The 24,739-nt window shown below is 45.3% G+C and overlaps 1 protein-coding gene across 3 annotated transcripts in view; it reads right to left on the bottom strand.

Annotated features, from left to right (window-relative positions):
- Nucleotides 1-24,739, bottom strand: part of tbc1d22a (TBC1 domain family, member 22a) — a 188,020-nt gene that overhangs the window by 55,400 nt on the left and 107,881 nt on the right. For all 3 annotated transcript variants that reach the window (XM_029742541.1, XM_029742545.1, XM_029742542.1), the window contains one exon: nt 16,114-16,189. In XM_029742541.1, coding sequence (XP_029598401.1) covers nt 16,114-16,189 — 76 coding nt within the window. The remainder of the gene's footprint in view (nt 1-16,113; nt 16,190-24,739) is intronic.

The following is a 24,739-nucleotide window of genomic DNA, read 5'->3' as shown; positions in this document are numbered from 1 at the left end:
TTGGGATGAATTGGAACGCCGACTGCGAGCCAGGCCTAATCGGCCAACAGTAGTGCCGACCTCACTAATGCGCTTGTGGCTGAACGGAAGCAAGTAACCGCAGCAATGTTCCAACGTCTGGTGGAAAGCCTTCCCAGAAGAGTGGAGGCTGTTATAGCAGCAAAGGGGGACCAACTCCATATTAATGCCCATGATTTTGTAATGAGATGTTCGATGAGCAGGTGTTCACATACTTTTGGTCATGTAGTGTATCTCCTAACTTTTTCCACACACGGAGGCTTTATGACTGGAGCATATTGCCACTTTTATGAGTTATAATTGGCCAACAACAAGCTACATGCACCACACTCCACTTGTGAAAAGCAAGAGCAGCGGCATAAATTATAAAATGTCTCTCGCCTTCTCTCTACTGCAGCAGTTATGTTTGGATCTGTAAGGGGCCTTCAGGAGAAGTCAGTTAAAATGACACATACCCGAGACCCGTGAAAATCATCTCAGATCTGACCCAGACCCATTACATTATTTAGAATTCTGGATCCGGAACCGCTCATGTCCCGGATTGTGTCTTGGGTATTCGGGTACAGGTGGATCTGTGAAGACCTCTGGTGTGTATAAATCGAAGACTATTAACAAGCTCTGAAACATCCAATCAGTCCTCTAACCTGTGACACGGACAATGATTCCAGATCAGATCCCTGAACAATGAAGCTATCTTAGTTTGGTTCTGACATAAAGGACAACTCTGTACAAAGGTCGCATTTAGAAATATGCATTTTCTGCCGTTTAAACCATTTCACTTGCATTTTATGTTTAAAGTTAAGTGTTTGCACCAATAGAGCGATCAGGGGAGTGGAACTAGTTTCTCTTCACACACAATAAATTAATGACATGATTTCTGCAGAATGTGTCTTTCTTTTCATCAAATGAAAATAGAAGTGCAACACTATTTAGCAAACCAGCCACACATAAGTACACTAGCTTACAGGGGAAAAACGATGCATGGCCATCTGATTAGTCATGTTTACCATAGAATAATGTAGTCAGCTACTTCTCCTAATGTTTCGCTTGAAGTTCCTCTTGCATTTTAGCTACCCGGAGTAAAGTGTGCATTCACGTCACCCCTGCTGTACCCATCACAATTCACTTAATTTGTCACCCTACATGTGTCAACACACACACACACCAATAAATCACATTGGTTCGTTCTCGCATGCGCACCCACACAAACACTCTCAGAGGGTGAGGTAAACAGTGAACACTCCTCTCGCACTCTCGTCCCCACAGTTTAATTATCACAAATCTATGCTCCGCATAAACAGAGGCCTAACATCCTTAACAGTGAATAAATCACAGTAATATATCACCTCTAAACAGCTTCCCTAATAAGAGGCAACCAACACTCAGGATAACCACGTTGGAGGAAATACATTCAACTTCTCACATGTAGTCAGAGGAGTTGGCTTGGCTAAAGTACACTCAGATCTAGTACCAGGCTAAGACTGATGGTAAGAAGAGAAGAGGAACCATTCTACAGAGAGAGACAGAGAGAATAGTCTGAGTTCTGAGTCCTGGTCCCCTGGAAGTTAATTAGTTAGTTATTGTTTTATCTGTTCTAGAGCCAGTAGAACAGAGGAACAGCTGTTATAGCTAGGAAAGGAAGACAGAGAGAGAGATGATTATTAGTGTTTCAGTACTACGGAGCCACTCTTTCGGCTCCCTCTCTTTCTGCAATACAGAACATTATTTTACTCCGTTGCACACCCAGGGAGGAGGGAAGTACCTGCTTTCAGCTAGGAACACATCTAGAAGACTTGTTGTGGGCAACTAATTACAGTTAACATGATTAGGCCTACAGTAAAAACAGCAGGAAAGTGACTTGGTTGAGGGTGAATTAAGTCAAGTCGGTGGTTGAAACCGTTTGCCCGTAAAAAGTACTCTACCAGAACAAAATCAAATTCAGTGGTAAGGTAACTCATTAATTCTGTTTGCGAGAAGTCAGACTATAATATGCCAAAGAAGACGCAGTAGGACTGTTTGTTTAGTGGAGTTTTGTTGGGAGTTTAGCACTCCGGCAGACTCTGACTGGCAGCGCACGGCCTGCTAGGTAGGTTTGGGTAGCGGGAGGACAGTTGGAGGTCAGGGGTCAGGGAAAAGACAAGTGATGCTGCTGAGCTGCATTCTGCTGAGCTCCACACTTCTCCCTGACTTCTGCTCTCCTCCATCCCATAATTACATCTACGCCGTGGCCTTCTCCCTTTCCTCATTCTCTCTCCCTCTCTATCCATCTCTCCCGCTCTCGAGCGCACTCTTTGTCCCTCATCTCTCCTTTTTCACCTCTCTTTCTTTACTTAGATCTCTTTTTCTTCATCCATCTCTCTTTCCCCCTCCCCCTCTCAGCACCATTTTCAGGGTGCTTGCCTGTCTGAATGGGTTCTCTGCTAAGCTTTTTCTACCACTTGACCAGACCTCCAGTACTCTGACAGCATGCGCCCTGAAAGAAAGGTCCTCTATAGAAATCATTTCCCATGACATTACCAACAGGGTGTCTTTCTGCGTCTGTGACTGAGCTCTGACATTGTCCTTATCATGTTTCAATGTCAGGCAAAGTTGATTACATAAGGAGATTGATAGACACACCACAACAAGCCTTCTTAGCTTTAGTGAAAACTGTGTATCATATACTCGTGTGTGTGTGTGTGTGTGTGTGTGTGTGTGTGTGTGTGTGTGTGTGTGTGTGTGTGTGTACTCTATATCCCAGGATGACAGTTGAGTGTGACTGCCTGTATGCCAGGCTATCAGTTCCTTCTCTCTGTGCTCCTAGTGATTGCATTCAGTGCATCCATCTTTGCACCACTTCAATCACACACAGGGCTGCAGCACTGAGGACTATAATCTACATTGTGAACCATTGACCAGGGACTCGTGTCCATGATCAAAGTAGAACCCAGCCATGAAGAACAACTCCTTCATACTCTCACTTACAAAGCTCTTCAAAGCACAATAAACAAACAGAATTTGTTGATGCCAATGAATGAATGCATATTTGAGTTGATTTTATGGTAAACAATATAGCAATATGCATAGTGCTGCTGAGACGGTAGAGGAAAGCCAAGCTCTATGGGCCTGTGTGAATCAATAGGTTATGTGTAGGTGGATTGAGAGGTCTACAGGAGATGAGAGGAGCTCAGAGGAGAGGCAGAGAGAACAGACTGCAGGTTAAATCCTCACAGCAGAGACTTGATGTCAGATCAACATGAAGCTCAGGCATGGACATGTAATCACATGCACACTTAAGAGAGAGAGCGAAAGACACAGGCACGTACGCACAGTCATACACACATGCACGCACAGTCACACAGTCACAAACATGAACGAACTCGCACACACACGCACGGAATAATAGTAACAATACCTTCTAACATCTTCAAACAAAGGAAAAAGACAATTATTTTCTTCATTAGATACACTAGTCAACTTGTTTTCTATAATTCTATTCATACTTCTGCCTCAACAATGGAACCATGGGAGTCTTACAGGTACATGATTCAGAGTGCAGAAACCATGCGGTTTCTCTCCCTCATTTGCATAAATAAATTCACCTTTAGCAATTTCCATGCTGATGAACCCTGAATGCATTCTGTATTCACACAGAACAGAAAGAGATCAGAGGAAACATTTCCAAACCTTATGGAGAGAGAGAAACATAGTTTTTTTCCCTTTTAGGGACTAGATCAGCTTTAATATTGCAGATAAATTGTAGCTTCCGGTGAACGTTAGCGTGCCGGTAGAAATGACATGCTTTAGTGTCACGATAAGAAAACGGGGCTATGATTTAATACGGTGTCGCTAATTAGAGCGAAGCTCCTGATTGTTGCTAAAAGCACCCGGCGACGGTTCTGCCTTTTGGCTCCTGAGTGGAGGGGATTCAATTAATTTCATAATGAGGGGAGCAGGGGCAGCCAGGGGTAGAGAGGTGAAGAGTTTCACAGACGAGAGACTGCTCTGTATTAGGTACAGAGTCAAAGGGGGGAATCCCGGGGCCTCAGAGAGAAGATCGATAGGTTAGGAGGAGCTCAGCATCCAGATCAGAACTAAGTGGCCAGAGAGTTAACTCACCTGGTGTCCCATGTCCGAATCAGTCAAACACACACTAGCGCTGGGACAATAAACCAAAGATCAGTTATCGCAAGCATTTAGCTGATATCGTTCATTACGATAAGTAGCCTTGAAATGAAATAAGTTTGGTGATATGGGTGATTGTTAATGGGACAACTGATGGCTACAACCATTATATTAGTGTCAGTAGTTTAAAGGATAATACATCTATCTATTCATTAAATGTGGTGCACATTTTAAGTATCGTTCCGTTTATCGAATCAATTCAGGGAATGTATTGCGATACGGATTTTTGTCCATATTGCCCAGCTCTAACTAACACACACACACACACACACACACACACACACACACACACACACACACACACACACACACACACACCCCTTCTCGACAAGAGTCATCTCACGCTACACTACCACTCAACAGCCTAACGGTCCGACTGATGGAGCAGCCCATCATAACTACTGGACAGAAACCTCCATAGCGGTCTGCATTTCCCAACACTTCTGGAAAACGGTTTCTCACTCACTGACCAATGTCACCTGTAACATCAACTCAAGTAGAAAATAAAAAGTGACTATAAAGGATATCATTAGCTGCGGTAGGCTAAATGCATGAGAAACTACCTCCCCTTTTGGCTTAAACTAGGTTTTGTTCCCGTCCCACTATCATGGATTGAAGGTGACCGTTTTCTCCTCCTCATTTATCTAGAGCACACCCTGTGCACTACCGCCTCAGCGCGTTCATTTTAATTGTAAACACACTCATCTCCATACCTGGTTCTGTTTAAAGGGCCTGGGAGATATGGTGGTGGTATGGGCCGCTACGGAGCAGGGGAACACGGGGGATCACAGGACTCTCTGCTTAAAAATAGGATTACAAATGCAGATAGTTCTTGCCTCGTATAGACAAATTCCATTAGTACATATCTTCCATTATGCACGGCACATACACCGGCAGGCGAGGACGACATCCTCCTATTCTTGACAAACTCCTCGTAGCATATAACATGTTAATACCCACACATCTAAAATCAACACTCATCTATCAACCCTGTTCTTAAAAAGCACAAAACAAAACGTGCGAGCTCGACCACCACCACAGCCCAGTCAGGCAGCTAATGACAGACAGCAGTGACCCTAAAGTGAGTGAACACATGTTGGCATGATTGACGGATTTCTAAAGCTATAGTGAGTGAACACATTGGCATCGACTCCTTTCTATAGCTCCACACTGCCCAGGCCATCCATCCATCCACGGGGAGTGTATTTCTAGAGAGCGGACAGAGAAGAGAGGAGACGAGCTGCCGTGTCCGGCATCAGTCGGTCAAACATAAACAAAGCCCAGAGAGAGGGAGAGAAAAGGGGAAAGGAAACAGGAATGGAACAGAGAAAAGGAGGACACAGGGAGATCAATGCTGTGGGGGGGGGGTCTTTGTGTGTGATCTGATACCCACTGCTGCAACAGTCTCACATCAGCCTCTGTCTTTTAGAGAAACACAGCCCCACACAAAGGAGGAGAGGATGGAGAGATGTGTATTACTCCTGCTGTGTTGTGTGGAGAGGAGATTAGGCCCTGAGAGAGAAGGGAGGAATGCCGAGGACAAAGAAGAGATGAGGGACCACCCTGGCTTTCCAACACACACAGAAGGAAGGAAGGAAGGAAGGAAGGAAGGAAGGAAGGAAGGAAGGAAGGAAGGAAGGAAGGAAGGAAGGAATACACAGTCCCACACACGGTTGGGCTACATGCAACCCCGGTCTCAGTCAGAAGTGAAAAATGTACTCTTCATATTCAGTTCCAACCCTATACCCTCTTCAGCTTAAAACTATTACTCTAAACACTGTAGCCTACATTTTAGATGTACTGCACACGTACAAAGGAATGAATGTCTGAATGGCATGCGATGTTCTTGTCCAACCCTTACAAAAGTAGCATGGCTGACACCAGTCACATGGGTGGCGCATCAGCCAGGCTATTACAAAAACAGATCAACATGGCTTTCATTCCAGCTGTCGTCCTATCATCCTGGCATATCAACTATTATACAACTCGCTGTCCTTGGATATACCAAGCCTGAATGACCTCTAACACATTACAGAATCAGAGCGAATCATTTAATCTCAAACATACTCAACTGCCTCAGCGGGCGTATAAAGTAGAAGTTCAGTTATACCATCTGAACTAAAGTGAACATTCTTTGAAATATTCTGTGGAAGTCTGAAAGGAATAATATAGTATAAAGTCAGATATTCAATGAGAGGGTACAGAGGGTAGCCCTCCTCCCCTCCATCCTTCCACTTCTCCTCCCCCGTAATAATAATACAGGCCTGTAATAACAGAGCTAGAGGAAGCAAGGAACTGCTACAGGAGGACAGGACCCATTGGCTCCCACTGCCTCTCTGCTCTGAGCTGTACAGATAAGATGGTACTGTAGACAGAGACCTGATTATATTAGAATAGGGCTAGGCAACCCTGTTCCTGGAGTACTGCAGGTACTGTAGGATTTTGTTCCAACTATTGGAGGTTGAACGTTCACTCCTCCGCTAAATTGTGCAGGGACTGGTCAAAGAGCCTAGACTAACGCTCTCTGCTATATAGGTTACTGTACTGTATGGACCTAGCTCTACACAGAGGCAGAGAAATAGGAGAGTTCTTGAGGAATCATGCTAAACTGTTCTCTCTCTCCACCCCTGTCGATTTGAGAGGCAAGTGAGGGGTGGTGGAGGGTCCAGGCAGGGCTGTGCTCTCTCGCTCTCTCTATTCCCCTCTGTTCTCTCTCTATTCCGTCTACCTCTCTGCTCCCTCTTTCCCTGCTCAGTGTCTCTGCTTTTCGCTCTACTCGCTCGCTCTACTCTGCTCTCTCTCCATTGCTCTCTGTTTGAGGGAGATAAAGGCAGGTGAGCTGGCAGCGTTTGGGCTGAAGGGCAGGCAGGGAGAGACTGAAGGACGGACCTGAGCCGCTGACAGAGCAGACGAGTCACAGGGTAGGACGAGACGAAGCATTAATGCAATCAGACACTGGGGTGAGATCAGCATGACTCCCCCTCCTCTCCTCACCCCTCCCCTCCTCTCAGTGCCTGGTGGTCAAATGGACTGTATCAGCTAAGGTACCAGGTAATACAAGACTCTGGTGTAAGTCCGTATAACACAGCAATACAGATCCGTTTCTGTATCATCATCATCAGGTGGAGATCAGTTTCTCATAACATCACACATCTGATCAGCAATTTTATCTATCAGCATCACCGCAAAGGACAATGCAAGGTGAGGTCAGTTCACCATTACACCGTTAACACGTAAAGCACCTTGAAAAGCCCTATAAATGCAGCATCATTAGTATCTAATATAATCACAGGGGTAATTAGAGAATACCTCTTCATATAGCGTACAGTCTGGGAAGGTATTGTGGTTGTTGTTCCAGCATGATGTGGCTATTCAGCTGATTGACCACAATGTGTCTTTGCTCAAGTTCATGGCTGATGGCATCACGAGTCAGGGAGAGTTTAGGTCTCTCTCACACCCCCTCCTTCCCCTCCCATCTTTCTCTGTCATGTCCAGTCTCTCCCCCGTGCCCACAGACGTTATGTCAGGCAGGGCTGGCAGGCTGGTCGGGTTCTGTCATGTCCCTGTGGCGCTGAGCTAGCTCCTTCCTTTCTGTCACCTGACAGAGCAGAGCAGAGCCATATGGCTGAGGAGCCAGAGGAGAGCCAGAGGAGAGCCAGAGGTGTGCTTCAGGAGCATGTCTGAACATCAGGGCCCCAGGCCACCAAGTAGCACCAATCTGGGCAGGCCATCTCTCAGTGGTACACCTCCAGCCCTGGCTAGCACACACCTTATCACATCCCTGAGTGTGGTAGGGGAAACAAATACAACCTGGCTGGTGTACCACAAGGAAGAGACTAAGGCTGCTATGTGTCTCTGAAGGAAGGGATTGCAGCAAGGCCACTGATCTCTCTCTTCGCCACAGCTGTTGCGTCTGATGCTTTCTTCTCTTCCCCTTTTCTTCACTGGCTCCCTGTCCTCTACCTTTCTGTTCCCCTTTTTCTCTCTTTAGTCTTTCTAGTAACCGGCTGTTCTCTGCTCTCTGAAAGGTTTCCTCTTTTCAAGATGTAAATTCCAGTGTAGAATGGTGGTCAGGTGGTTATTTTTAAGTCACTCTGGGGTTTTGTAGGACTGTTGTTACACTGTGCTATTATCCCAAAACGACCCCCTTGGAGCCATGTCCTGTGTCAGGTTTAATCAGCTAGCAGAGAGCTGGCAGAGCGGTGCTGTTTTACATCTCCCCTGGAACAGCCCTAATGGATCTAGTTACGCAGAGGTGGAAATCAATCCACACCAACTCATGCTCACACACAAACACATCCATGTAAATACTCACATTTATCTCGGCAGGCTTCTTATTTGAATTTATTTTTTATTTAAATGACAGTCCAGCATGACTGCTATTTCCCTCTCCCAGCCTCCACTTGGCTCCTTGGAAGAGCAGTCAACTTCTAGTAAATCTGTTTTCATTTCAACAACCAGGGCTTGACATTAACTTTTTTAGCCACTTGTCCTTGGACAAGTAGGACATCTTTTTTACTTTTCCGAAAGCCCAAGTCACAAAGCAATAAAGGTCCGTAACTAGAGGTCGACCGATTATGATTTTTCAACGCCGATACCGATTATTGGAGGGCCAAAAAAGCCGATGCCGATTAATCGGCCGATAATTTTCTTCTTTTTGTAATGACAATTACAACAATACTGAATGGACACTTATTTTAATTTAATATAATACATCAATAAAATCAATTTAGCCTCAAATAAATAATGAAACATGTTCAATTTGGTTTAAATAATGCAAAACAAAGTGTTGGAGAAGAAAGTAAAAGTGCAATATGTGCCATGGAAGAAAGCTAATGTTTAAGTGCCTTGCTCAGGACATGGGAACATATGAAAGCTAGTGGTTCCTTTTAACATGAGTCTTCAATATTCCCAGGTAAGAAGTTTTAGGTTGTAGTTATTATATTATTATAGGAATTATAGGACTATTTCTCTCTGTACGATTTGTATTTCATATACCTTTGACTATTGGATGTTCTTATAGGCACTTTAGTATTGCCAGTGTAACAGTATAGCTTCTGTCCCTCTCCTCGCTCCTACCTTGGCTCAAACCAAGAACACATCGACAACAGCCTGACCCACGCAGAGGAAGGGAAAAAACTACTCCAAGTCTCAGAGCGAGTGACGTTTGAAACGCTATTAGCGTGCACCCGGCTAACTAGCTAGCCATTTCACATCGGTTACACCAGCCTAATCTTGGGAGTTGATATGCTTGAAGGGGTGGGTATAATTTGTGGAACGTTCCAACAGGAATCTGTTCCAAAAAACGTAAAGTAAAAGGTTGCCAACCAACAACGCATACAAAGTAGCAACGCATACAAACCTAGCTAACTAGCTGCCGAATAGGCATCAACTCACCACGTAGCTTATTCTTAATGTTTGTCCATAGGCAAACAATCATGTGAGGACAGACATTTTTCGGAATAAACGTGATAAGTGAAAAACGCAATGAAATAGACCACTCCCTACCCGGTATCTTATTCTGCCGCTATACAACTTCGTATGTGTTGTTTTTTGGAAACCTTGTTATTTACGAAGTTTTTTGGAATAGATTCCTGTTGGAACGTTCCACAAATTATACCCACCCAGGTTGAAGTCATAAACAGCGCAATGCTTGAAGCACAGCGAAGGGTAGTTTGAATGAATGCTTACGAGACTGCTGCTGCCTACCACCGCTCAGTCAGACTGCTCTATCAAATCATAGACTTAATTCTAATATAATAAACACACAGAAATACGAGCCTTGGGTCATTAATATGGTCGAATCTGGAAACTATCATCTCGAAAACAAAAGTTTTTTTCTTTCAGTGACATACGGAACCGTTCCGTATTTTATCTAACGGGTGACTAAGTCTAAATATTCCTGTTAGGCATTGATGTTTATGGTTAGGTACATTGGTGCAACAACAGTACTTTTTCCGCAAATGCGCTTGTTAAATCAACACCCGTTTGATGAAAATTAACAGGCACCGCATCGATCATATGCAACGCAGGACACGTTAGATAAACTAGTAATATCATCAACCATGTGTAGTTAACTAGTGATTATGTTAAGATTGATAGTTTTTTATAAGTCTAATGCTAGCTAGCAACTTACCTTTGCTTCTTGCTGCCCTCGCGTTACAGGTAGTCAGCCTGTTAATCCTTGTGGAGTGCAATGTAAGGCAGGTGGTTAGAGCGTTGGACTGGTAACCGAAGGTTGCAAAAACGAATCCCCCCTGAACAAGGCAGTTAACCCCGTTTCTAGGCCGTCATTGTAAATAAGAATGTGTTCTTAATCTGACTTGCCTAGTTAAATAAAAGGTGTAAAAAAAATAATAATAATAAGTAAAAAAAAAATTGGCTAATCGGTTGACAAAAATACCGATTGTTATGAAAACTTGAAATCGGCCCTAATTAAATCGGGCCATTCCGATTAATCGGTCGATCTCTATCCGTAACACCATCGGCCAAAAGTGTGACTGAAAATGAGGGAAGTGAAATCCTTTTCTGCACTTGCCCATAGACCACGTGTCAAACTCGTTCCACGGAGGGCCGAGTGTCTGCAGGTTTTGGCTCGTCCGTTATACTTGATTGATGAATTAAGGTCACTGATTAGTAAGGAACTCCCCTACCTGGTTCTCTAGGTCTTCATTAAAGGAACAATCAAAAACCAGCAGACACTAGGCCCTCCATGGAATGTTTGACACCCCTGCCATAGACGATGTTCTCCCTTCCTAGCGGTCATCCAAAATAACGTACAAACAATTTGATTCCATTTTGTATTTCCTAAAATCTCTCTCTCTGTCCTCAGCTGTAGCCTAAGTTTTTGACTCCTCATCGGATTTTTCAATCTTGGTATTGTTTGCTCAATTTGACTTCTTGTGGCCTAAAATATTAGTCATTCAAAATAAATCTGTGAATGAGAATAGCGTAGACTCTGACTTTCATAATGATTCCCATTTAAAAGCTGCAACTTTAGGACATTAAACACTAGAATAGTTTGGAAAATACTCTTCATAACTTTAATTTGTCTTAATGCTTTTATGATATTTAAGTTAGTAGGATTAGGCTTTTGGTTCACAATGGCAAAGATTTTTTGGGGGGCCTCGCATGCATAATTTTTGTCTTATACGGCTTTGCTCAACTAGAAGGTTTTTCAAATCTCTCATGTGATTTTTATATATTGCTATGGTTTCTTCTCTCTCGCTCATTATTACCATAAGCCTTCCATGTTTTTGGGTTATTCAAAAACAACAAAACTTTGAGATACCCTAGAACTCTGTTAGATTCATTCATTGCATGATCATGAAAAAGTGTGGCAGGAGAAATATAGCATTAATTCAATTGAAAGAGTGGCTTAATTGGCCAAGTCATATTCATACCAAAATGAGATTTTCGGACCGGATATTTTGTGCTGCTTTGGTGAGACTCTTAGCTCTGTCTACATTGTTCTCTTGCTTTGTATAAATATAACTTATTTATAGAAATGTGTTATAGGAATATAGGCAATTTACTCAGAATGTAAACCATGCACTGCCTGCTGTGCGCTGCGGCTCTGCCTGATCCAATTCTGATCGGAGTAATTGTTTGATATTGTGATTTTCTACTGAAATCTATATTCTGGAAACTATTTTTGAGTTGAAATGTATTTGGCTAAGGTGTATGTAATCTTCCGACTTCAACTGTATGTAGGTTTTATGCAGGGCTCATCTGAGAAAGACATGTTGGTCTCAGCATGACTCCCTGTTGAAAAAAGGTTAAAAAAAAAAAAGTGGGAGTATTTAAATATTTGTATAAAAACTATGTATTTGAGTATTTTCAAATACATGCCAATACTTTCCAAATGTATGTCCAAATACATTCCCATATTCAAACACTTGTTTAAAAAAAAAAAAAAAAAATCCAAATAGTTACTTCCAAATGTCTTTGAAAGTAATTAAAATACCCTAAATAGTATTTGAACCCAGGTCTGAGACATACACGTGAACACACACGCAAATCTTAAACTCATTTATCTCCCCTCTCACACATAATGTATTGTGCTCTCTCTGTCTGTCTTTTACTCTCCCTATGTTGTGCACTTTCCCTCAGTCTCTATCATTAGTCTGCTGCAGGAGACAACATACTGACATGAAAGCAGAACAAAATTATACAACACATTCCCCTGACAAGAGATCCAATCAAACCATCATAACGACTCAAACAACAGGAGAAGTGTTCACCCTAAACTGTCTCTCTCTGCTCTCCTCTCCCTGACCCTTTCAAACTACAGCACCACAGCCATGTCAAATTTAAATTGTTCTATTTCTATTTCATTGACTCTCTCTCAGCAGCATTCTCCCCTACTTCCACATCCCATTTGAATGTGAGGCGCAAGACATTTAGCCAGCCCCCCCATTAGAGATAAATACAGTTCAATGTGACAAGAGTGGGACTCTGGAGTCTAACAATGTGAAGGTTGGTCAAGAACAAGACTGCGCTACAAAGGAGCCATTTGATAAGGGCTTCTGTTCGGTATTCATGACGAGGACAGAGAGAACACCATTAGAGCCTAATGTTAATGAGAAACATTTGAATGACAAAGCATGGACATTATGCGGACATCAGAAGTATTTAACCACAGTCAATGAACACATTGATTGTGTCCCAACTGGCACGCTATTCCCTATTTAGTGTGCTACTTTTGACCAGGATCCATAGGGGGCATTATTAGGGCTCTGGTCAAAAGGATTGCACTATATAGAGAATAGGGTGCCATTTTAATTAACACATAGGGATTCTTAGAAGGTAAGAGACTCATTCCCGGGAGAAAACTTTTGTCTCTAATTACAATGAGTGCAGAAACTACAGATTTTGCTTATAGTGTTGATTCAAACCTATATGGAGACCTGTGTGTGTGTGTAAATCAAACTTTATTTGTCACAAGCGCCGAATACAACAGCTGTAGATCTTACCATGAAATGCTTACTTACAAGCCCTTAACCAACAATGTAGTTCAAGAAGAGTTAAGAAGATATTTATCAAATAAATTAAAGTAAAAAATAATAAGAAAAAGTAACACAATAAGAAAAACGAGGCTATATACAGGGGATACCGAGTCAGTGTGCGGGGGTACAGGTTAGTTGAGGTAATTTGTACATGTAGATAGTGGTGAAGTGACTATGCATAGATAATAAACAGCAAGTAGCAGCAGTGTACAAAAAGGGGTGGGGGTCAACGTAAATAGTCCGGTGGCGATTTTATTAATTGTTCAGCAGTCTTATAGCTTGGGGGGTAAAAGCTGTTGAGGAGCCTTTCGGTACCATACTTGGCCCTCCGGTAGCAGAGAAAGGTATAAGTGTGTGTATAAGTGTGTGTGTGTGTGTGTATAAGTGTGCGCGTGCATGCGTGTCTATAGGGTTCAAACCTTTAAAGAGCTGTGTTAATGAGCGATGTATTCAAATTGGGAAAAAAATATTACAAATACATGGTAGTCATTTATCAGATGTTATCTAGAGAGACTTACAGGAGCAGTTAGGGTTAAGTGCCTTGCTCAAGGACACATCGACAGATTTTTTATCTAGTCGGCTCAGGGATTCGAACCAGCGACCTTTTGGTTACTGGCCAAACGCTCTTAACCGCTAGGCTAATTTCACAGTAATAAAATGTATATACCTTGCAAAGTATGGTTAATTTATCATTATAAACTGAGTGGTTTGAGCCCTGAATGCTGATTGGCTGAAAGCCGTGGTGTATCAGAAAAACATGTATTTTTGCTTCTTTAACTACATTGGTAACCAGTTTATAATAGCAAAAAGGCACCTCGGGTGTTTGTCATACATGGACAATATACCACGGCTAAGGGCTGTATCCTAGCACTCCGCATTTTGTCGTGCTTAAGAACAGCCCTTAGCCGTGGTATATTGGCCATATACCACACCCCCCTCGGGCCTGATTGCTTAAGTATTTACAGGTCATTTAAGGTAGACGTGTACTGTAGGATCAAGAAAATGGAGATAGCAACTCAACACCGGAAACTCAAAATGATAAAGAGAGAAAGAACTGAAGTTCTCAAGGAGGACTGGTAAAGTTCAATCTCTGTTTAAGAACAGTCTCTTTCTCACTCCAGAGAGAGTAAATCTAACCTGCGACCTAAAGACATTTATCTTGTCCAAAAAGACCAACTCAATTTCCCTCCCTGCATAAATTTGGTTGTTAAATATAACCAAGTCCAAACTGAGCAGAGACATCAGAAAGAAAGAAAAAATAAGACCGTTTTGGAATACAAATGCCTGGGTCTGGGGCTAGGGTATACAGATGGGGCATGGGCACGGGCTGGAACTGGCAGTAGGGTATAGCGCTCGGTCTCAGGTTGAATCTGGGTCTAGAACTGGGCTGACTGTATGCAGTGAAGGGCTCTGTCTCTGACCTGTAAGAAGATGTCCACTATATCCTGATTATACATCTCTAATGTAAAGAAAGTACAGGACTAGATGTGAGTCTAGGTCCAGTCCTGGTCTTGCTTTGTGCTGTGCAGGGACCAGTCCTGGTCTTGCTTTGTGCTGTGCAGGGACCAGTCTCCCTCCACCCTGGCCTTATCCTGCTCTGTGAGGAGATGGCGGGAGGAGAGGATGGCCAGTGAATTCTGATTACACCTCTGTCATTTAAAGTAATGAGAGGAGCTCATGCTCTAGTGGCTCCTGCTTCCCCACGGCGGACCAGACGCCAGCCAGCCACCGTTCTGTTAAAGGCCACACTGACCCACCACTGATTGGGGATGACACACAGCAGTCAGGGTGTGTGTGTGTGTGCCCGCGATCACTCCGACAGATGGACAGACTAATCGTCATTCTGACAGGAAGAGGGATATGGTTATACAGACAGACAAAGAGAGAGAGAGATAGGACACAGGGTTGTGCTCAGACACAGGATTTCCCTTTCGGAGACCACACAGAAAGAGCGAGAGGACAAGGAAAGGGGAGAGAGAGAGAGAGAGAGAGAGAGAGAGAGAGGACCACAGGAGAGGACAGGAGAGGGAGAGAGGGAAAGGACCACAGGAGAGGACAGGAGAGAGAGAGAGAGCGAGCGAGCGAGCAAGTGCAAGAGAGGGAAAGGACCACAGGAAAGGAGAGGAGAAAAGAGAGAGAGAAAGGACCACAGGAAAGGAGAGGAGAAAAGAGAGAGAGAAAGGACCACAGGAGGAGAGAGGAGAGAAGAGAGAGAGAAAGGACCACAGGAGGAGAGAGGAGAGAAGAGAGAGAGAAAGGACCACAGGAGAGGAGAGGAGAAAAGAAAAGGGAAAAGAAAAAGGAGAAATGGAAAGACAAAGAGAAAGAGAGAGAGGACCACAGGAGAGAGAGAGAGGGAAAGGACCACAGCAGAGGACAGGAGAGAGCGAGAGAGAGAGGGAAAGGACCACAGGAGAGGACGCGAGAGAGAGAGGGAAAGGACCACAGGAGAGGACAGGAGAGAGAGAGGGAGACAGGGAAAGGACCACAGGGGAGAGAGAGGGAAAGGACCACAGGAAAGAGAGAGGGAAAGGACCACAGGAAAGAGAGAGGGAAAGGACCACAGGAAAGAGAGAGGGAAAGGACCACAGGAAAGAGAGAGGGAAAGGACCACAGGAAAGAGAGAGGGAAAGGACCACAGGAGAGAGACAGAGAGAAAGGAAAGGACAGAGAGAGAGAGACAGAGAGAGAGACAGAGAGAGACAGAGAGAGAGAGACAGAGAGAGAGAGACAGAGAGAGAGAGACAGAGACAGAGACAGAGAGAGGGAAAGGACCACAGGAGAGGACAGGAGAGAGAGGGAAAGGAGGACAGGAGAGAGAGGGAAAGGAGGACAGGAGAGAGAGGGAAAGGAGGACAGGAGAGAGAGGGAAAGGACCACAGGAGAGGACAGGAGAGAGAGAGGAAGAGGAGAGGAAGCTCACCATCAATCCTGCTGACCAACTCCTCCAGAGCCTTGACTTTCCTTTGGATCCCCGGCTGGGCAAATGTGTAGTTGTCCTTGATTGGAGAGAGAGAGAGAAATTAATTTCACAGCAAGGTGAGGCCTGACTTACTAGGGGTGATGGCCACACTATTATCAATTTTACTTAAAAACAGAGGCAAGTTTGTTGTCCCAAACTGCTGCTTCAAACGCTCATGTACTTCAGTAAAGAAAAAGAGGATTTGTGTGAGGAATAGTAATGACGACAGACGAACAAACAACTGTGTATACTAGCTGAGGGACACTGACACAGTCTCATTCAAGGGTGAGCAACTAGCAACCACAGCTCGTGATCACCCTGTGGCCATTTCGAAGAGAAAGGGAGGTCACACACAGAGAGACAGAGAGAAGGTGAGAGAGTGAGAGATCAGTAGGTGAGCTGTCCTCTCAACCACTAAACACAAGCTGACAGGAGATTAAATGCAACATTTACAGACTAAATGCAAATATCAGCAGCAGGGCTTGAAGGGGGACTGAAGTCACAGATTTTTCATCCATTATCACCCTCCTCATTACTACATTTGACTGTTTTGGGACTAGAAAGTATGTTTAGTTCCTCTAAGTACTGAGACCATTATACATGCAATGTCACCTTTAGTCACAGTATGAATAGATGACAGGTCTTGAAGAGGTAATGATGTCTCCTTATAGCATAGTGAAGAGGGTATCCATCTAAAGATCAGCTTTATACAAACTCCATTTAGAGAGTGCTTATGGGTCTGCTAATAACATAGGCCAACAGTAATTGGAAATTGGAAAGTCACTTTTGTTTGAGGTTTGTCCTAATGTTCAAACTGCCATTGGAAGTGGACTTTACATAGTGGAGCAAGTCACGTTCATTTGACATTTGCAGACAAGCCCAGTTTTAAAACTCCTAATGTACATTTAAGTAATCAAATCATTTCTTATTTGATTAAGGCCTTCGGGGACGAAAAGCAACAACCTCACATCAGGCCTTGGATCTAGCCTGCATTTACGAAACTATAAATGATTAAATCATAGGCTGAGTCTCTGTAAGTTTAAGTTATTACAAATGTGTGTGTGTGTGTGTCTGCGTGACTGCATTCTGAGCCATGGGAAGTACTATGGAGGGAGTGTGGCTATGCTGCTGATGTGTTGCACTTGTAGAGAGAGCTGCAAAGACAAGGTGAGAGAGAGGGGGTGCGACAGAGGAAGCGACAGAGGGAGCGTTAGAGAGCAACAGAGGGAGCGTTAGCGAGACAGAGGGAGCGTTAGAGAGCGACAGAGGGAGGGGTAGCGAGACAGAGCGACAGAGGGAGGGGTAGCGAGACAGAGCGACAGAGGGAGGGGTAGCGAGACAGAGCGACAGAGGGAGGGGTAGCGAGACAGAGGGAGGGGTGGCGAGACAGAGGGAGGGGTGGCGAGACAGAGGGAGGGGTGGCGAGACAGAGGGAGGGGTGGCGAGACAGAGGGAGGGGTGGCGAGACAGAGGGAGGGGTGGCGAGACAGAGGGAGGGGTAGCGAGACAGAGGGAGGGGGAGCGAGACAGAGGGAGGGGGAGCGAGACAGAGGGAGGGGGAGCGAGACAGAGGGAGGGGGAGCGAGACAGAGGGAGGGGGAGCGAGCGAGGGCGACTAAGAGGGAGCATTAGAGACACAGAGGGAGCGTTAGAGAGCGACAGAGTGAGGGAGCGTTAGAGACACAGAGGGAGCGTTACAGAGCGACAGAGTGAGGGAGCGTTAGAGACACAGAGGGAGCGTTACAGAGCGACAGAGGGAGCGAGACACGGAGAGAGGGAGCGAGACACGGAGAGAGGGAGCGAGACACGGAGAGAGGGAGCGAGACACGGAGAGAGGGAGCGAGACACGGAGAGAGGGAGCGAGACACGGAGAGAGGGAGCGAGACACGGAGAGAGGGAGCGAGACACGGAGAGAGGGAGCGAGACACGGAGAGAGGGAGCGAGACACGGAGAGAGCGAGCGAGACACGGAGAGAGCGAGCGAGACGGGGGGGAAGCGAGACGGGGGGGGAAGCGAGACGGGGGGGAAGCGAGACGGGGGGGAAGCGAGACGGGGGGGAAGCGAGACGGGGGGGGAAGCGAGACGGGGGGGGAAGCGAGACGGGGGGGGAAGCGAGACGGGGGGAAGCGAGAAGGGGGGGAAGCGAGACGGGGGGAAGCGAGACGGGGGGAAGCGAGACGGGGGAAGCGAGACGGGGGGAAGGGGGGGAAGCGAGACACGGGGGGAAGCGAGACAGGGGGGGAAGCGAGACAGGGGGGGAAGGGAGACGCGGGGGGGGGGCGAGACGCGGGGGGGAGCGAGACGCGGGGGGGAGCGAGAGACGGGGGGGAGCGAGAGACGGGGGGGGAGCGAGAGACAGGGGGGAGCGAGAGACAGGGGGGGAGCGAGAGACAGGGGGGGAGCGAGAGACAGGGGGGGAGCGAGAGACAGGGGGGGAGCGAGAGACGGGGGAGCGAGAGACGGGGGGAGCGAGAGACAGGGGGGGAGCGAGAGACAGGGGGGGAGCGAGAGACAGGGGGGGAGCGAGAGACAGGGGGGCGCGAGAGACAGGGGGGAGCGAGAGACAGAGGGAGCGAGAGACAGAGGGAGCGAGAGACAGAGGGAGCGAGAGACAGAGGGAGCGAGAAAGAGAGAGCGACAGAGGGAGCGAGAGACATTAACCGATAAACAATTCCTGCCCGACCTTCAGGCTTAACTGTGCATCCTGCAGTGAGCGTTCTGGGGCCTGAGTGTTGTGGCTATGAATACAGGAGTGGCTCTGTATACAACACACTACTGACAGAGGGGGAAAGAGAGGGAGAAAGACAGAGAGGGTGGGGAGACAGAGATAAAGAGAGAAACCTTGGCCTATCATCACCTCTCCCTTCACTGTGACCTCCCAGTGCTACTGTACAGGCCAGCTATAAGAAGCTACTTCCAGAAAATAATACACTATGCAGATTATGACAAGGATTTCATGTAGGCTGACACAGAGAAATGATATTTCAATGGCTGACATGGATTCAGAAGTACACAGCAGTACCGGGTCAAGGCATTTTCAGCCATCCTCGCTACCAAGTGTTACCTCTACTCCTCATCCAAGTCCATTCAACAGGAGTCAGTCCATTCTCCTATAGTGCAGCTCCAGGACCAGACCATTGAGTTTTCTGAACCCCTCAGTTCAATACAGTGAGATCATATCTGGTTTGATGGGCTTTATTAGAGAGAGTAGGGATTGAGACTTTCTGGCTCCATCTGCACATGTGCAGTAGCCATGTCCTCAGGTCAACAGACCATAATATGCGGCCCAGGCACAGCTGGTCTCCCAGGTTACTGCTCCCTCCGCGCCCTTCATCTCTCTCCTTCCCTCTTTCGCTGTGCCTAAATGCAATTACCTGTTCAGAGAGTGAGCAGTTGGCCAGTTTGAAGCATGCATTAAGACTAACCCAGAGCCCACAGGCACCAATAATTCCATCAGCTTTAAGATCCCTTGCTTTAATGAACTAGCTACTGTACCTCTCCCTCTGGTCCACTGGAAAACGCTGCTCCATGCAGAGAGTCGTAAATAGGGAGAGGGGAGATATTTTTGTTCCTTACGGACACATTCTCAAATTCTTAAACATCTGCAAATTATCCAGACATCAAAGTGTCACCAACAAAAAGGTCAACAATGGCCATATAGCAAACGCACCCTATGGCATTCCTTTTCCACGTGTACTGTATAACACTTTTCGGCAGTGCTCAAAGCATGCTATTCCGAGAGCAGAATTTACTTTTCAACTCAATGCAATGGGCCCAATCAGTCCTCCATGACAACAGAATCATAAACAAGAGAGGAGGCTAATAAGTCCTTCGTTTTTGGGTTATGTGCAGGTAAACAATTGGGCTAATCTATAATTCCATATTTCCAAGTCCTATTCTTGAAGACCAACGGGTATTCAATTAATTGGAACGACTGGAAATCTGGTTTATAATGTAAAGAAATGGCCGAATTGTATTATTATTTGTAGAATAAAGCAATGGGTAAGAAGAAGCCTACAAAACCAACCCATAAAGTAAAATGCAACATCCATTTATGGCCAGCTACGTAAACTCTAAACAATGATTTTTCCTGCAATAGATGTTCAATCAGTAATATTATTGTCTTCTTCTAATGCCTCTTAAGGGGAATGTAATCTAAAAGTAATCAGATTACGTTACTGAGTGTGGGTAATCCAAAAGATAATTTACTGATTACAATTGAGGACAGGTAACTTGTAACTGTAACGGATTATATTTAGAAAGTAACCTACCCAACCCTGAGGCTAAGCATGCTTAACACCTGGCCTACTACAGAGCACTAGAGAAGAAGGGAGTGAGGCCACAGTGCAAGTGTTATGGTACGCTTAACCTGACCTATAGCACTCAGATGACACCCTGTGATCTAGACTGTCCAGCTCAGTCAGAGGTCAGTATGAACACTGTGTGATGCTGTCTCTCATATCTGCTTCTCTCGCCCCACCTCTCCCTCCCTCTTTCTCTATCCCTCCCTTCTTCCTCCCTTTCTCGCTCCCCATTTCTCCACAAAGCCCCAGCTCTAGACTGTCTGTTATAAAGTATTTGACTCTAGCTTTGAACCTCTGAGGCAACGGCAGGACATCTCCACATTCCACTCTTTGTTCTTCTTTCTTTTATTTTCTCGCTGTTGTGTTATTCTCAACTAGAAACTGAGCCATCGGGTGACTGTCTGTCTCTGTCACGTCTCTGCCCTCACCAACAATGACAAACTATTCCCCCCTTTTCATCCCAGGAATGACAAGAATCTCACGATCGATGTAAGGCCAATGATGTTTTCAGGGCTGCCATTTCTTCCCCTTTCTATTCTGTTAGTGGCCAAACAATGTAGGACACAATCTTTGGCGACTGAGGCTATTTATTGTATGTGTCGGCGCCAATCAACAAAGTGAACAACAACAACAGAGGACAACAGAGAAAGTGTGCCTGCCTGTTTGTCTGTCACTGGAGGCGTCTGTTACAGAGATGACAGCTACAGATAACCCTGAGTCACAATAGACCTGCTGAACACCGGGCTGTATACACACACCCATACAAACACACAGGGGGCATGTTGAGGAGGACAAAGCCGTATTGACGCACCTCCATCAACATTCTCTCCATCTATCTCTCCCTCTGCTGACTGGCGGATGGCTCTGTGTGTGTGTGTGTGTGTGTGTGTGTTCAGGGATAACCTGGCTCCTCACTGCGAGGGAACAATCAGCAATAATGGGCTTATCGAATAAATATTTCCCTGACACTGAGAACCTGTCCTCTCCTCTCCTCCCCCTACATTCCCTTGCCTCTCTAATTCTAAGACTCATTGATTGGGAGTGCTCTGACATATTGTAACGGGGTCTGCGAGGCACTTAAATGCGCATGTGAATGGGGTCTTATAGTTTGAGTATGTGTTGGATGTGTCAGAGAAAGGAATGAATAGAGCGAGAGCGTGAGTGTTGGCTTTGTGTGTGTGTCAGAAACAAGGAGAATATGAGTGACGGGTCTCTATCAGCTGTGTGATTGAGTAGCTTGCAGAGCTGAAAAAGAGGCATCCAGCTGTCAATAAAAAGGTAGGAGAGAGAGCCGCAGTCAGACAGAAAAACTCCCTCTTCCCCCTGCCTCCACAGGTCCCCATCCCTCCCCATCTCATTCCATTCTTCCAGTCTCTCCCGCCTCCCCCTCCCTCTCAATGTCTCCCCCCTGCCTGTCTGCCACCCTCCCTCTGCCTGAGTCTCACTTCCAATGTTTCTCCTTACATCCCCATTGTTTCATTCTCCTCTCTCCAGGGCTCACGGGTCACTACTTCACAGGAAAGCCGTTTGAACGTAAACTTTTTCTTTTTTTTATCAAAATGTGTTTTTTTGGCATCAATGCCTTTTCGAACATGTGAACTTTCATGTGCCTTAATATCAAACTTGTATGCCATCTGTAAGTAGGAATAAAATTGTTAAATTACGAGTCCAGTTGGTTTAGCCAAAGAAATAGACAACAACCTTCCCGCTAGCCATGATTGGCTGAGATAATGAGTGGGCTGGACATGCCGAGAGATGAGTTTGGATTGGTCTGCAATATAGCACGCGTCTGCCTATTTGAGCTCGTCAGTATGTCTGGGTAATCCTGTCTAACGCGGTATTTTTTATTTATTCATGTATTGTGTATTAAAACTGCAGATGTGTTGCTCTCCACTTTCTGGCGGAGTTTTCAAAGCAGTGGAAGTGACATCATGAGTTGGGATTATGGTTCATTGTTAACCTAGTTAGCTGAGTGTGCCAGAGAGCGCAGAATAACTGATTAATTTACGAACGCTCAAAACCTGGTGAATATGGCCGTGTCAGTAAACTCATCGGCCAGAGCGTCCGGTGTGCGCTCTGAACGCGAAAAGCTCTGAATTTATTAACGGACAATCTGACAGCACAGTCACCAACGCTCTGGAAAACATAACAGCTCTGCTAGGGCGGGTAATGTTCAGAGAGCTGTTCTCGCTCTCACTTAGATGTCTGGAAGTAGCTAGCGTGGGTGCTTGACTGCTGTTGTTAATACATTAAGATCAAACCTTAAAGAGATGGGTGGGGCTAAAGCTTAAGAGGGTGTGAATGATGCTGAATGGGTGGAGACAAAGAAGGGCTCTCCAACAGTACAGTAGAACCAAAACATTCCAAGGCCATTTTCTCAAAAGTGAGTTTACAAGTATAGCAAAATTACTTTCCCATTGTTCCTCAACTGTAGTGTATGATACCCGGAATATTTGCATTGTGTGCCCCCCCCCCAACCCCTCTTTTACGCTGCTGCTACTCTGTTTATCATATACGCAAAGTCACTAACTATACATTCATGTACATACTACCTCAATTGGCCTGACCAACCAGTGCTCCCGCACATTGGCTAACCGGGCTATCTGCATTGTGTCCCGCCACCCACCAACCCCTCTTTTTACGCTACTGCTACTCTCTGTTCATATATGCATAGTCACTTTAACCATATCTACATGTACATACTACCTCAATCAGTCTGACTAACCGGTGTCTGTATGTAGCCTCGCTACTTTTATAGCCTCGCACCTGTATATAGCCTGTCTTTTTACTGTTTTATTTCTTTACCAACCTATTGTTCACCTAATACCTTTTTTGCACTATTGGTTAGAGTCTGTAAGTAAGCATTTCACTGTAAGGTCTATCTACACCTGTTGTATTCAGCGCACGTGACAAATAAGCTTTGATTTGATGATAAACCATTTTGTAGCTCTGAGTCTACTGTTATCCAATGTAAAAAAACACAATTTCAAATGTTGCTACGTAAGATCGATTTGAGCCGGTCGGTCACATTTAGTCACATTTTGCGACCCTTTGACTTGCTTGTGCAAGAAAAATGTACACATTTTTACACTAGGAGGCTAAAACTATGATTTGGTTAAACAGAAAGGTAAAATGATCCTCATGATTCTTGTAATGAAAATGTCTGCCTGCCCCTGTACCTTTTTCGCTGGGTCCTGCTGCTGTGTTGAGCGACCCACTCTCTCCTTACCCAGGAAAAAGTGGTTCTGATTGGATACATTTTTAAAATCCAATAGTGGGGAAAACACAGCGATCCTGTTGTCACAGTTAAGGAGGTTCTCAGCTTTCTGTACTTTTTTTTTTTTTAATCAACTCTCAATTTTGAGCTCAATAGCAACTCTTTTACAACCAAGATATTTGATATGGCTTTGAGTTACAGAGCGCAAGAAATGCGCATTGGCCATTGCGATTGCATAGGCCTCACTGGGCGGTAGGCTACAACTGTAACGGTTTATGGAGATTACATTAACTTTTAGGCTAATACATGGCTACTAGTGGGTATTACAGTATATTTAGAGTCATTTTAACAGTAAAATGTAACAGCCTAATTGTCTACCCGAAATACATGACAATCACTGGATTAGGTTGCATATTAGAATATTTTGAAACAGAACATGAATATATATATATATATATATATATATAACTGAATACCATCTTAGTAGTCTATTACACTTTTTAACAAAGTACTGACTTATTAAGACGCTACAATTTTGTTCTATCACGTGACGCCTCAAAGAAAAATTGGTGCGACCAAATTATAGACTTGTGCCACCAACTGAAAATGTTTGTCTGGAGCCTTGCTTTCCCTGGCTCTCCCTCAACTCTCATTCTATTCCTTCTCTCCCTGGCTCTCCTCCCTTTCTCCATGTCTCCCCCACCTCCCTCCTGGGCACAGATGAATGAATCTAATTGGCAGGGGTGCGCAAGGGTGAGATATTCCCCCAAACAGAGACTGGCATTACCCAGCCCTGGGCTCCAACCACAGCCACCCCCACACAGAGGCACACCATTCACAGCTGAAGCTGAACCGGGCAGAAGCTATGAGTCATGGTCCTGTTTAAACATCCCAGAGGAGTAATACCAGGATAGCAACCCACTGCACCTCTCACTACATCACCTCAACACTGACGGCACCATCAGGCGGCACCAGCAGGCGGCACCAGCAGGGACCCTAGCTCACAGCTAAACCAGCAGAAAGTCAAGTGTGTGTGCGGTCTCTCCAGTTGCTTGTGAGACAGACA

Source organism: Salmo trutta, chromosome 40, assembly GCF_901001165.1.
Source record: "Salmo trutta chromosome 40, fSalTru1.1, whole genome shotgun sequence".
Taxonomy (NCBI): domain Eukaryota; kingdom Metazoa; phylum Chordata; class Actinopteri; order Salmoniformes; family Salmonidae; genus Salmo; species Salmo trutta.
Note: the sequence above shows the minus strand (reverse complement) of the source record. Positions and strands in the feature narration are given on the sequence as shown.